The following is a 14,932-nucleotide window of genomic DNA, read 5'->3' as shown; positions in this document are numbered from 1 at the left end:
TTCACGGATTCTTATCAGAGAATATCACAGCTTCAGTAAGTGAATATACAATGAAACCCTTCCTAACTGGACACCCAAGGTACCACATGAAATGTCCAGTATTTAGGGGTATCCGGTTTACAGGAGTTTAAACTGAGGCAAACGTCTGGTTTTAAGATAATTTCCAGTTTACTTTTAGTCCAGTTTTGAGGGGTTTCACTGCACAATGACTGTGCTTTTCATGACAGTATGATCGATCCAACATGTCCACTACCAAACACACCACCTCAGTTTGAACTGTCATCTTTATTGCAAGGATAGATAACGTAACATATTTCTGCAGAATTCCAGATTTTGATGCCACCTGTCCTGGTGCCTATAAAACCTTTAGAGTCTAGACTTGAGACTCTAATAGAGTCTGAGACGTGAACATCATGGCAATGCCATCCAAACTGTATGTGTGTAACATCATTAGAGATTGAGTCTAGACTTGAGACTCTAATAGAGTCTGAGACGTGAACATCATGGCAATGCCATCCAAACTGTATGTGTGTAACATCATTAGAGATTGAGTCTGGACTCTAAAAGTTTTATAAGCACGGGCCCTGAAAATGGTTCTTTGATGAATAGCTTATAATAGCACAGGCTTATTTTTCAAGACACACAGTAAATGATTCCAGGCATTTGGTATAAGAGTCTTTCTTTTTGTCCCATCTGTCATTGTCATTGTGCTTCAGCAAATTAAATATTATTAATGATATTATTTAACTGAGTTTTGTTGTTGATTTTTTTTTTCAGTCATCAAGGAATGAGTGTTATAAAACTTTGTTCCATCTGGAAATTCTATTTATTGCAAATAATCTCCAAACCTTTGTCCCATCTGGAAACTATTTATTGCAAATAATCTCCAAAACTTTGTCCCATCTGGAAACTATTTATTGCAAATAATCTCCAAAACTTTGTCCAATCTGAAAACTCTATTTGTTGCAAATTATCTTAAAATAGCTGAAGATTGAAGGCCAAAAGCTCTATATATTCAGCACAGGGACTAGGAACAATGAGTAAATTATACAAGTTTGAATCTTTGTTTTTAGTTTTAAAATTAATTGCATTAAACAGTGTTTTGGACTGAAAAAAAATAAGACCCTTATATGCTTTCAGCATTTTCAGTCCAAGGTAATTTTCATCTCTTGGAACTAGTGAATCAATGGAAATTTTCATTTGTTTTTCAGTATAGTCCAGGATCGACCAGTGTCTTGTCATTGTGTTTTAGCAAATTAATTATATTATTGTTAACTTGTTTTTGTTGTTGTTGGGGTTTTTTTAGCTGAATTGCTGGCATCCAAGGATGAATGTTCCAAAATAAAGGAAGAGTGTTCCAAACTGAAAAAACAGATCCAAGCCATGGAAGCAGAGATGAATATGTATGTACACATGTACTATATAAATCACGAACACGTATATATTATTGAAGTAACATAGGTTTTGATATTGTATGTATGTAATATCAGGGAATACGTTTATGACAATATATATATTCTTAATAATGATGTATGCAGCTTCATGCAATAGGTTAATAACTAGATGTATGTATGTGATATCATGAAATCAGTTTATTTTTGTAATTTTGTGGAATAGGTTTATCATAATATGTATGTAATTTAAATTATGTTGATGACATTATGTCTGTGATATGGAATCAGTTGCTCAATAGTGGATGCATTGGGACATAATTGGTATATCAGCAGTTTTGATATACATTGACCTACATGAAGGAAAAGTACATATAACACACCCCTTGTAGTGTTTTTGCCAGAAAGACATTTGTGGGTATGGTGCTAGGGAATTGAATGCAACCACAGTCAATAGGGGGTATGGGGGGGGGGGGGGGGCTCTTCCAGAAAGAAACTAGGTTAAATTTAGGGTTAGGGTTAAGAAAATTATACAGTTATGATAAGAATAATTAATTTTGTCAAAAAATCAACTTTAAAAAATATAATCTACCCAAAAATTTGGGTATGGCGCCATACCCGTTTTACCTTCTGACAGAAACCCTGCCTTGTTGCTGCTTTGAAAGAAATAACTCATGTGAAAATGTTAATTCTATTTGATAAGTGTCAGAATTAATGTTTCACACCTATGTGTTTTTAAGAGACAGAACTTTCACATTAACTCTGATTTTTATGTCTCACATTACTTGAATATGATAGGATCTGATAGGATGAAGAATAGTTAAATTGTTCACAAGCTCTTGCACTCAGGATAGAGATAAATGTTGTCGTCATTGAAACATTTTTTTTTTCTTTGCAGACTACGTCGTGAAAACCTTCAGCTATCATCGGAGTACAACAAGCTTCAGGAATCCCACAAACATCTAAAGGCGGAGAAGATGCAGCTGGAGTCGAGCTCGGTGTTGACGCGGCGCAATCTGCCCGACGCAGATGATGGCTTGGCCGCCACCACGTCTTCAGGCAGGCTGCTGGTACGTGTGGCAGATATTTTATTGTTTTTCTTTGACAGAAGGCGAGATTGGGGCAGGTGTGTCTGATGGCAATAGTGTAAACTTATGTGTTGGTTTGGGGGGGGGGGGGGGTATTTGGGAGAGTGTGGTGGTTGCATTTAATCATTTCTTACAAGATATCCCTCTTCCATTGAAACTTGGTTTACAGTTACACTAATGAATTTTCGTATTAATACATATTACAAGAATGTTTTATTTTATTAAATTAAATTGTATTTTAATTTTTTAAATGTTAATTGCATCTTTAGATTCAGGTTCAAAATCTTGGGTATAGCTGTTTTATTTTCCATTGTTAGGTTTTTTTTCTTTGTATGTTTGGTTGGGTTTTTTAATTTATTTAATCTTTGGTATAGGCCATTTTCTTCAAGACTGGACTGTTTAACATATCTGAGTAGATTTGGACACTTAGTTTTAAATTTTATTTGGTTAATTCTGATGACTGCAGGGTTTTGGGGTTGTTTTGGGTTTTTTAAATTGTAGTTCTGATTGGGAATCTATCTGAGATACATGGGCTTGGGGGGGGGGGGGGGGGGCACTGTCCCATCCAACTCTAAAAATAATACACTACCCCGCTCTCCCGTATTGGGAGTAGAATTAATGTATTACTGGTCCCTCTAGTTGCTGGAATCCTGTTGCCTATGAGATGATGATAAAGTTCACATTGTGGTTCTAATTTAAAGTAATATCATATGTGGTATTTGTGTATTATTTTCTGTATTTGTGTTTGTGTTGTTTCAGGCTGGTGGGTCTGGAGAGGAGACCGCACGTCTCAGAGCTCGTTGTAAGGAATACTCCGAGCAGCTGTCCAGGCTGAACACAGAGATAGACACCATGAGTAATGACTATAGGAAACTCTCAGATAGAAGTAAAATGGTGAGATTCTGCCATTGTCATACAGGCTTCCATTTTCTTTTGGGGGAGGTGGGGGCAGGCTGAATTTCACCCGAATTAAACAAAAATGCCAAAATCTAGATTACTGTTTATTCATGTTAGTATTACTCCCAAACAGGTATATTGGGTTCCCAATGAGTCACTACACATTCGTACATACATTACAATTAATATTATAAGTAGAATGATGGAAATACATGGTGAAAAGGTTTCAGGGCAGTTCATTTTACCTGAAATGAAGGGTTTGCTCCAGCACAGGAGATGATTGGGGGGGGGGGGGGGGGGCAGTTCCCCTCTGACCACCCTTCTCATACATTTCAGTCCATATTTTGTAACAGTTTATATTTTGCTTTGTTGGCTTTGTTTTAGTTAGATATTTTTTTTATTAACCATAAATTTACTAGTCCATTACAAAAATGAACCCTCTCAATAATTTCTTGTGATGCCCATTTAATAAATATACTGATGGAAAGAAATAAGGGAACACATCAAATTGTAGACCAAATTTAATTCACAACTAGCGTAGTAATGGCTGTATTTCATACCAAGTTGTAATGTGGGATTGAATGTCTGTAGTGTTGACTGTGCTGCCTATATGTTCTCAGTCAACTTCTGAAAATATGAATTGATTTTTGATGCAGTCATTATTTCTTATTGCTATCTGTGTGATCCTTTATTTCTTTCCATCAGTATACTTATAGCATAAATTACAAAAAAATCTATTGGGCACAATTAACTGATATAAACAATGTCATCCATGTTTAATTGTTTTGTTACTTTTCCAGCTTTCATTCTGTTCCTGCATACCTCTGTTGATGTTGCTTTTCGCTGTTCTCTTGGCACTGTACCCACTTCTTGAGAGACTGACAGCCACAGGGTCATAATAAACCCACCAGCTGTCGGCAGTAGTGAGTACACTGAAGGCAGCCTCAAGACAGCGTAAATACCGGTCGGCCACAACGTCAGGGGCCTAATTCACAGAGATCTCTTAAGCAGCATCGCATCGTTCACTGCAAGTCTTTTTGCACTGGTCTGCGAGATCACAAAGTTGCCAGACTTCAGTGAATTAGGCCCCTACATCCCCTACGTCATTGCAGAGTTACGGGATACAGTTCTGAGAAGAAGGAAGAAACGTGAAGATATATTGCATAATTCTGAAACTCTTATTGAATGTCACTGAATGATGCAGAGATAAAAAATAAAATATCCAGATTTGTATTTGGAATTTCAGATTTTACTGGCACTAAAATCATTCCTGTTCTGGCTCTTTGATGGAAAGCTTGCAATAATTGTCCAACTTTTCAAGACTCAGTAATGTTTGCAAGCTGGTGTTTGTTAAAAGTTGTAGGATTATTGTTTTAACAGTGTAAATATATGAATATATTTATGCAAGTGGAACTCCACATGGCTGTGTTAGGGTCATTTACATTTTTGATGTCAGCAGTATCTGTCATCACATTCTTGAATTGGACACCTCTGCAAGGAAACGGAGTACAATTCTGAAATTTATTCCAAATAAATCAGGACAGTTGACGAGTTTGTTTAAACACAGAATAATTAAGGAGTTTACAGAAGTATGGAATATATTTTATGTACCGTGAAGATAAATGAAAATGGATCTGTGATTCTCTCATGGCATGAACACATACAAATGCAATGCATATGTTTAACTTGTGTTGGTACATGGTTGGTGGTTGTATGTGCACTGTCTTACATTTTCGTTTTGCCGTCTTCCTATACCTACATGAACCAAGTTTCTTCTCTAGAAATAATTGGTGAATTCTGTATTTAATGCCAGTAGTTTTCATATAATAAAGATTGCAGAATTAACAAAGCCATATATGAACTTTTATTTCTTTTTCGTTTTGCTTTGGAAGGATAATTATTTTGGGATTTTTTTGTTGTTGAAAAATTAATTTCTCAACCTTTAGATTTGTAAAACATGTAGCATCAAAATGTAGTGATTCATCTAATGTTAAAAATAATCTGATGAACAAATTATATTTAATACGCCTTAGTAATATATGAAACATTGTTTATGTAATGTGTGTATTTAATGAAAAATAAATTTGCATTTGATGTCAAATATTAAGAGGTCCTTGAAACCAGCTTCATGCTATAAGGAATTCATTCTATGTAAACAAATTTTACTATAGCCATACCTGCTGACATGTAAAAAAAACTTGCAACATGTGGCTTTAATGTACATGTATTTCTGTAAAATCTGATTGCTATACAAAAATATATTTTATTGCAGTTTTTACCATTTATCTAGAGATATGAATAAATTCAGTCTTTAAAGTTAGAATGGTGAAAATCTGCAATGGCTGAAAGGCTTAAATTTTATCTAAATTTAAATCAATTTTTTCCACTGTGGAGTGCTAAAAGCATTACAATAGCTTTACTATTTATTTATTCTAAAGATCTTTGGGACCATGAAGATATTTAGCCAGTAATTTTGTATATATTAGGTATAAATCTATTGCACTGTATAAATTTGCCAAGAATTAAGGTGAGTGATCACTCCCACTCACCTCCACACTTTCCTGGAAAGTTTTAGGAGAGTGGCAAATTGATCACCTTGCAATAAATTTCAGGATAGTTATCTTCATCACGCTTTGATTTTGATCATGGCGAACACTGTTGTACAGCGACAGTTTGACATAGATTGTAATGCTTGCTGGGTATAAAGACTCTAAATATGATTTCCTATTACCACAGTGTACAGCGACAGTTTGACATAGATTGTAATGCTTGCTGGGTATAAAGACTCTAAATATGATTTCCTATTACCACAGTGTAATAATTCTTATCAAGTAAGAACTTTATTTAAGGAACTTGCTTAGCTTAGTAAATTTATGTTTTCTTAAGCCAAGAGTTCATTTGAATATTTTCTATGCTGAAAAAACTGTATGAGATACATTTTGTATTAAATCAGTAGCCATCCAGTTAGTCAACATGCCAGATCATACTTATTTAACAGGCAAAGAGACATGGACCAAAGACCCAGACGTTAATTAATGTTAGGGTTCAGCATACAGTAAATACATTGTCCCATACTGAAAGTTGTTAAAATATATAAGGCATGTCCCATTTTGTAAGTTGCAAATGCTTTGGGCAGGGTTTCCGGTGTATGTCTGTACTCATGCCCAGGGCACACATGCCCGAATCTTAAGCAAATATGGGCATGTATATTATGTACTGAGTAACATACCTTGTAATTGGCTAACTAAAGTGATCTGGCCTCAGTTTTACAAAACAATCTCAGCGCTAAGATCACCTTAAGTGCGTAGCTAACATATGTACTTAAGGTGAACTTAGCGCTAAGATCGCTTCGTAAAACAGGGTCCTGGAGTTATCTTTTCATAAACAAACTAATTTGTAGTTGTCTTTCCATAGTTAACTGATTTCATAATTCCCAAGATCATTTATTGGTTTTATTTGGACAGGTTCACAAAGCCTCAAAGGAATAGTTATTATTAATTTGTAAGAAACATAATTTTACAAAAGCGTAACAAGTCTTGCTGTCATTATAGCTTGTGTTTGTCACAAGTTGTTCAAGACATGATTATCGTTATACAGAATACATTTGTCAATGTAACCATTCAAGTTCTGTGTTTTTAAAGACCGACCTTGAATAGTAATTTCATTTATAAATACATGTACCAGATTGTGTAGTGATATCGTGTTGGTTGATTATTCAATGTTTGATCATTAAATGTTTGAATATTATTTTTAAAAAACACATTTTGTGAAAATATATACATAGAAACCGAAATAAAATGAAAATACTGCAATTTAAATACTGCAATTTATTCAAGATACTAAAATGTCTTGTAACATGATGCACTTTTTGTAATTTAATTTTTGTTTTTAGAAACATGTTTAGTAATAGAATTTAACACCTGGTCGTCAAAAACCGTGCCTTATTATCAAATATTTATTCATTACCTCAGTTTAGTTAGTTTGTCAATCCTGCTGTATTCAAACACACCGGATTGAGACAGAGGTAGTATGATATGTACATTTCTTCACAAGCAGGTAGAGATAGCTTTTGTTATAAAACTACTTAATTGAAGGTACTACTGTCAGAAAACATCACACCAAACTGAAATGTTAAATATACTGAACTCCACAGAAAATGCACAAGTCAGATTTGTACTTGTAAAAAGGATATGAGAAGAAATAATAAAACATTTAACAGAGAAATAAAATGTTTTACAGAGAAATAATAAAACATTTAACAGAAGTAATAAAACATTTTAACAGAAATAATAAAATGTTTAACAGAGAAATAAAACATTTTACAGAGAAATAATAACACATTTAACAAATAATAAAACATTAACAGAGAAATGAAACATTTAACAGAAATAATAAAACATTAACAGAGAAATGAAACATTTAACAGAAATAATAAAACATTTTACAGAGAAATAAAACATTTAACAGAAATAATAAAACATTTAACAGAGAAATAAAACATTTAACAGAAATAATAAAACATTTTACAGAGAAATAAGACATTTAACAGAGAAATAAAACATTTAGCAGAGAAATAATAAAACATTTAACAAATAATAAAACATTTAACAAGGAAATGAAACATATAACAGATTTTGTATAACTGGATGTATTCTGGTAGGCAATAATTAACCTCAAAATTGTAAACGAGTTGGGGTTACTGTGTTGCATAGCAATCTCACAAATGCCTTAGCAATAATGACTGATAACTGGCCAACTGATAATTGCGTTTTCATTGGAATTCAGTATATATTATCACTTCTTATCAACAAATGTCTCTGTCCCTTGATTCCTTCACATAGTATTGGTTTACCTTTAACTTCAACAGCTGGTGAAAATAGTCCAACCATTTTCATGATGGAAGTGTAGGTTTATAATATGTGTATGGTGTAGACTTTGCGGGTTTCTTCTTTCTCTTTCTCTCGACCAAGTGTGTCTGATTTCATATATGTTGGACACCAAATAGCCATAGGTTTAATATGTGCTGAGGTGTTGATAACCAAATGTTCCTATCCTGTCTTTGTATGGTCTGGCCATTTTTCACAGCCTTGTCGCATCCTAAAATAGCACAATGACACCTTCACCAACATCTTATACATTACATGAAGGTTTCAAGAAAGAATCTATGAGACTAAAATGTACGACTGGCTGCAGTTTATGCCAGGTTTTTTGGGTTTTTTTTTTACAAAGAGTCTGGTTAAAATCCTCAGTGATTGAACTTCAGTCAATTACCGGTAGATTAACGTTTTAGACAGCTGATTGGTTTTTTATTTCTGTTTTGACTATTTGTACTTATATTATTTATTCTTGGCAACAATTATATCACATTATTTCGATTTCGAACCATTGCTTCATCAAGAGGTGTGGTATGTGTTGCCTTGTAACCAGTTGATTTTATTTAAGGTTGTTGTATGCACTGTCCTGTGCACAAGACTATTGACACAACTGTCTTAATAAACGTTGTGGTATGTGCTGCTTCTGGCATAGAGAATATTAAAAATATATATCTGCTATAAACATTAATAACTGATTTTTTGTATACCAAGTTAAACCAATTATGTGCATACGCATTAATTAATAGCTATTTTGAGAGATAACAGATTTTGTGTTAATCTCTTTGGTTGGTTTGATGTCAAAACATACATGAACATACTTATCTCTCGTTTAATTATGTTTTAATTTTGGTAGTAATGGAAGTCTGTTTTTGTTTGAACGTTTTAAAAGGTCTTCGTTTATTTTGTTGGGTAATATTTCCATTAATGTTAAATTTTGCAAGAAGAGGATTTTGTATGAGAAAATGGATTGAAATACAGCATTATATAATTTTCTCAACAGTCATGGAAAAGTTTTAATGCAGTTTTCTTTTTCTTGTGATGTGTTTACTAAAATCTGATATATTTTAGGATTATATAATTATTTATGTTTGTCGTCACTGTGTATGTAACCATATATAAACCATAATTTTTACACCATGTATTGCAACTGGAGTCTAAAGATAGGCACTAGCATTCATAATCTGTTTTTGCTTATTTACATTAATAACCTGCAGACATACATACATTGTAGAGTATGTGTTTTTATAGTAAACTGTTCAGTTTTCAAATATTTAATTAACATAACCATTAAAACCTGTACATTACAGGTAGTTGATTGTAACAAAACATGTCCTGTATATAAATAGATCTATCTATTATTGACAAGTTAATTTGCATTTAATTTTATTTTTTATTTTTTTCCCCCTTTTGATGTTCAGGTGAAATGTTTCAGTTTTATTTCAAAGATGAAACCAAGGTATCTTCTTTTTTGTGTGAAACTGGCCTTGATTTTATATAAAATATTACGAAACTTCTAATAGGCCTTTGGGATGGTTCTTTACTGGGGTGAGGGTTGCAAAGAAATTGTCCTGAACATTTTAAAGATAAAACTAAATATTCTACATTATTCGGATATAGTGGAAGGGGAAAAGGGAGGGGGGGGGGGGGGGGTTCTGCCTCATCCCAGACCTGGCCCAGATTTGGTGTAATATATATTAGCTGCCTCCCTAAACCATTGAGACCACTCTCCCACATCTCGTATGCCTTTAATACTTCATGTATAAAGTGGTGTTCTCATACGATTTGTCGCATGCGATTTGTCGTGAGAAATAGGACATGTTCTAATCGATATGACTCTTGACACGACTTATTCTCACAGTACGATTCGATTGTAATGCAACAAATCGGCGCGACTAATCGCATAATGAGAAGGCTGCTTAAGATATATTAAACAGTCTGTGGAATTCATTAATTATATGCAAAGTGCTAATGACACTTGAGTGCTTAAATATATGTTAATATATATTTTCACATCGAAATATGCACAAAGGTCACAAGAGGATAGGCCAGGCATGTTGTACAGAATCTTGTCTCATGAATAGATCTGTGTTTTGTGTTAGAGTGAAGAAACCTATGTCATAATTTATTGGTGTCCTAACTTGTTTCCTCCATTGCACAAGCAGGAAATCCATGTTGAAACAAAACCTGCTTATTGTTTGTTGTGGTTATTTTTTATTATTTTTTTTCTTTCCTTTTTTGTTTGGTTTTTTGTTGGTTTTTTGTTTTTGTTGCATATGTGCACTATGAAATATGGGTCAAAATATGTTTTTTGTTTTGTTTTTTCTTCCTTTCAGTATAAGAATAATGTTGTTACATGATAATGTTTGTATTAGTAAAGATAGCTACAATTTTGATACGAAATATTGTAGTTGATAAAAGAAGATGAGATCAATTGATTTAATTAAGTTTGTGTTCAAAACAAGCTGTTAAAAAGCACACCTGTCATTGACATTAGTGAAGACTTGAATTGGCTCATGTATTCGAAGGGTGCTATAATTAACTCTTTGCTTGCTGTTAAAAATCATAAAAAGATTCCCAATCTATTGTAATTCCTTCCACTGGCATGATTATTGGAACTATTTTGGGTGGGTTTCAATGATTTAGTATGATAATGAAGAGACACTGATTTACATTTGGATAGACATAAAGCCTATCACCCTGTCCATTGCCAAATTAGGCAATTGCTAATTTTTATACAAAGTGGCTACAACATTAAATCTTTGATTAATAAAATATTCCTCAAATTAACCACACTTTAACAATTTTCAAGGAAATACTAAAAATTGGCTAAATCAAAATTTGTTTCCTTTGTGAGCCATGATGAAGATCTTTCAGTGGGCAGTAAATCATGATTTGCAGTTGCCCACAAAGACTTAACATTGAGCAGCCTGCAAAGAGTTAAAGGGGATGTGTTTTGCATGAGGACCAGTTTTATTGTTCTGTAATGTTCTCAGATTGTTAGTATGTTTGTTCTGTTTGTATGATGGCTTCCTTTAAAGATGTGGGTATGATTCCTCATCATCTTGGTGTTTCTTTCTTTCTGTTAATCTAGTATGTTCACTGATGTTTCTGTAATATATCTCTAAATCTGCTGGAAACCAATTATATACCTGCTGTATGGTAAATAGGATACTTGCCTGTTGCTTTGATTTTCATGATGGTGCTTCGAATTGTTTCACTGAAGACTTGAGATAAATTTATGTTTCAACTTGTGACCACTTTAAGAACCCATTTCAAATTTACAACGGTATTAAAAATGTAGGTATAACCATTTTTAACCAGGTATTAACAATTTAGGTATACATTTTAGCAGGTATAAAAAAAACCTTAGATATAACTATTTTTTAGCAAGTATTTAAAATGTAGGTATAATTATTTTTCAGCAGGTATTGCTATTCTACAGCAGCTATTGAAACATTTTCTTGTTATTAGTCATATTTAGACTTCTTATTTTGTTAAGTTTTCTAAGAAGAAACGTTAGAATACATATTATTTCCAGTTTATTTGTTCTCTCTTCGCATACATGTTCAACCAAATTTGTTCTTGTTTTTATATAATCGTTCTAAACTTAACTCCATTCTAAATGATAACTAAGTTTATTCAGAAAGGAAAGTAAGACAAAACCATGAAAAAAATAAAAATAAAAATAAATTATGTCATCTTTTTTTTCTAGGTATGTATTTCGTAAATCTTAGCTGTGTTCATAGTGATTATAGGGCCCAATTTACGACACCTGTTTTTGACTTATACACATGCATCTACATACATTTACTATACATTGACTATGTATCTACATACATTGACTGTATCTACATACATTGACTATGTATCTACATACATTCATTATGTATCTACATACATTTAGTATGTATCTATATACATTTACTATACATTGACTATGTATCTACATACATTGACTATGTATCTACATACATTGACTATGTATCTACATACATTTACTATACATTGAGTATGTATCTACATACATTGACTATGTATCTACATACATTTACTATACATTGACTATGTATCTACATACATTGACTGTATCTACATACATTGACTATGTATCTACATACATTCATTATGTATCTACATACATTTAGTATGTATCTATATACATTTACTATGCTTAAACACCTGCATTTAAAAAAATAACAACAGACTTCGTAAATTTGGCCCTGAATGTGTAAATGCACCAATTAATGTTTTGTTAACCAGTTGACATGGATGTGGTGATGGCAATGGAGGGACTGGTTGGCACTGTATCTAAAGAGAGTATGGGCGAGAAAGATGACTTTGTACAAACATTTTAATAATGAATTTGATTAGCTGATTTCTTTTGTTGAGATTGTATTTATGTATAGTAGAATTTACATTTGATCAAAACAATCCTCAATACAGTTGTTTACCTACACTGGGTTTTTGTGTTGTTTTTCTTCATTGAGACATTTTGTTGTGAAAACTAATGGATTGAATGTGGAGGAAGGGTAGTCATGAATTCTTATTTATGAGGGGTGATTAAAATCTTCTTGGCTTAACTAGGACAGACTTGTCATGTGGGCCTACTTACTTGTTACTTTCAAGGTGGCACCTTGGTGGATTCATTCAACTGATTGGGGTTTTCTCATTCCAACCAGTGCACTACAACTGGATGAGTCTGTTTTATGTGCTCTCCAGTCAGTAGGAAAGTGCAAATAAAAGATCCCTTGCTGCATTAAAAATAATTTAGTGGGTTTCCTCTGATGACTATGAGTCAGAATTACTAAATGTTTGACATCTAGTAGTCGATTATTAATTAATCAATGTGCTCTAGTGGTGTCGGGAACCAAAACAAAATTTAACTTCTTCATTGAGACATTTTGTTTTGAAAACTACTTAGTTGAATGTACATGAAGTGTAGTCATGAATTCTTATTTACAAGGGATGATTAAAAAGTTCTTGGCTTAACTAGGATAGACTTGCTCTGTGGGCCTACCTACTTGATACTTTCAAAGTGGTTCCATGGGAACTCCAAACATTTCTACCAATTGTGCTGCCGTGCCTGGATCCCTTTGACAAAGAAGGGTTTTTCTTGCAAGTAAAAAAACCTCAACAGAAAAAATAACATCATTATCAGTTTTTGCAATGCCTGACCATTAACTCCTTTTTCAGGTTAGGAAATGGATGGTGCTAGATCTGGGGAATACAGTGGGTGATAGTTAAGCTGAAAGTCACAGTCGTGCAGTGCAGTCATGGAAACCATAGAGATGTAAGCAGGTGCATTGTCCTGATGGAACGGAATACCTTTTGTGAAACCATCATGGACAGTATATTAGGATATTTTGAATTCTTTCTTATAAGATACCTACTTCATTGGTTATGTACCAAGTGGTTAACCATCAGTCTTGCATAATAATGTCATGCACACAGTCCGTCCCTAATTAGGCCTATAACATTTCAGTCGCCCAGCGTAATAAAAAAAATTTTTTTTTATATATCAGAGATGCTGATGGAAACTTGGCATTTTCATGTTTCCTAGGTCTTACCTCTAACAAATGAGAATGTTCCCAAATGTCCATTAGATGCTGGTGCATTTCCATATCATGGCTTGTTGGTCTTGCCTTTTGGAATGTATTGTATTCCAAAATTAGTAATAAGGGTCTTACTTAAACATACCTAGTAGATCTACTTGTATTTCTGAGTGATCACAAGACACAAGGTTAGCTTAGTGGTTCACCATTCGCTTAAGGTGCAATAGGTCTTGGGATCTTTCCCCTTGGTGGACCAATGTTTTTGTGGAGTTTTTTTCTTTTCATTCCAACCAATACTCCACACATGGTATATCAAAGGCCATGGTATGTTCTTTTTCTCTCGATGGAGAAAGTATATTTAAAAGATCCTTTGTTGCTATTTAATTGAATTCCTCTTACATTCTTGACTAAGTGTCCAAAAATAAATAAATAAAATAACCATACAGGGTAATTAAAAATGTGATGAGGTTTCATTGACCTAACATTACTAACCATTCCATTATTGAAGAAGCTTATGGGACTCTCTTTTCTTCTCTGTCATCATCATCATGGTCTTGCCTGCAAACCCATTGAACCAAGCATTCATGGATTCAAACATCTTGCATCTCCACATTCACATACAAAAGGGTATCTTAGATGTCAAGTGGCCTAAAACGAATCAAACAGGAAATGCTGGCGCATTAAACTAATCCCTATTACCGGGTATACTCTCTTTTTATTCTTTTTTTCACTTCTTCTTTTTTCCTGTTTTCTTTTTCCTCTCTTTTTTTTTTCTTCTCCCCTCCCCCACTCCCCATTTCAAAGCTTGCATAGACCTTTTTCATTTCTATATGAATTACCCTTTTGGTATGGAATATATTTTGTTGCAACATATTTTGTATATAGGGTCATTGCTGACATTGGTGCAGTGAGGATTTATACTGGGTAGCATCCACATTGTTTACGAATTGTGTTATGGGGCAATAGGCAAATATAAAAGGGTTGGGGGGGGGGGGGGGGGGGGGTGATAACCCAAATTTGTCATTTGTCTAAATCAACAATCATGGGGGAAAAAGAGTTAGAATTAAATTTTTAGAGAAACTGGTAATGTTTATAGGAAACGCTGGCACGGAGGATGGACGAGAAAAGCA

At 33.6% G+C, this 14,932-nt stretch overlaps 1 protein-coding gene across 5 annotated transcripts in view; it reads left to right on the top strand.

The window, feature by feature from the left end:
- Nucleotides 1-7,686, top strand: part of LOC121369134 (sarcolemmal membrane-associated protein-like) — a 141,831-nt gene extending 134,145 nt beyond the window's left edge. For all 5 annotated transcript variants that reach the window (XM_041494003.1, XM_041494006.1, XM_041494004.1 and 2 more), the window contains 4 exons: nt 1,307-1,403; nt 2,290-2,461; nt 3,239-3,373; nt 4,177-7,686. In XM_041494003.1, the coding sequence (XP_041349937.1) occupies nt 1,307-1,403; nt 2,290-2,461; nt 3,239-3,373; nt 4,177-4,275 (503 nt within the window). In that variant the 3' untranslated portion in view covers nt 4,276-7,686. The remainder of the gene's footprint in view (nt 1-1,306; nt 1,404-2,289; nt 2,462-3,238; nt 3,374-4,176) is intronic.
- Nucleotides 7,687-14,932: the final 7,246 nt, after the last annotated feature.

Source organism: Gigantopelta aegis, chromosome 3, assembly GCF_016097555.1.
Source record: "Gigantopelta aegis isolate Gae_Host chromosome 3, Gae_host_genome, whole genome shotgun sequence".
In the NCBI taxonomy this organism is placed as follows: Eukaryota; Metazoa; Mollusca; class Gastropoda; order Neomphalida; family Peltospiridae; genus Gigantopelta; species Gigantopelta aegis.
Note: the sequence above shows the minus strand (reverse complement) of the source record. Positions and strands in the feature narration are given on the sequence as shown.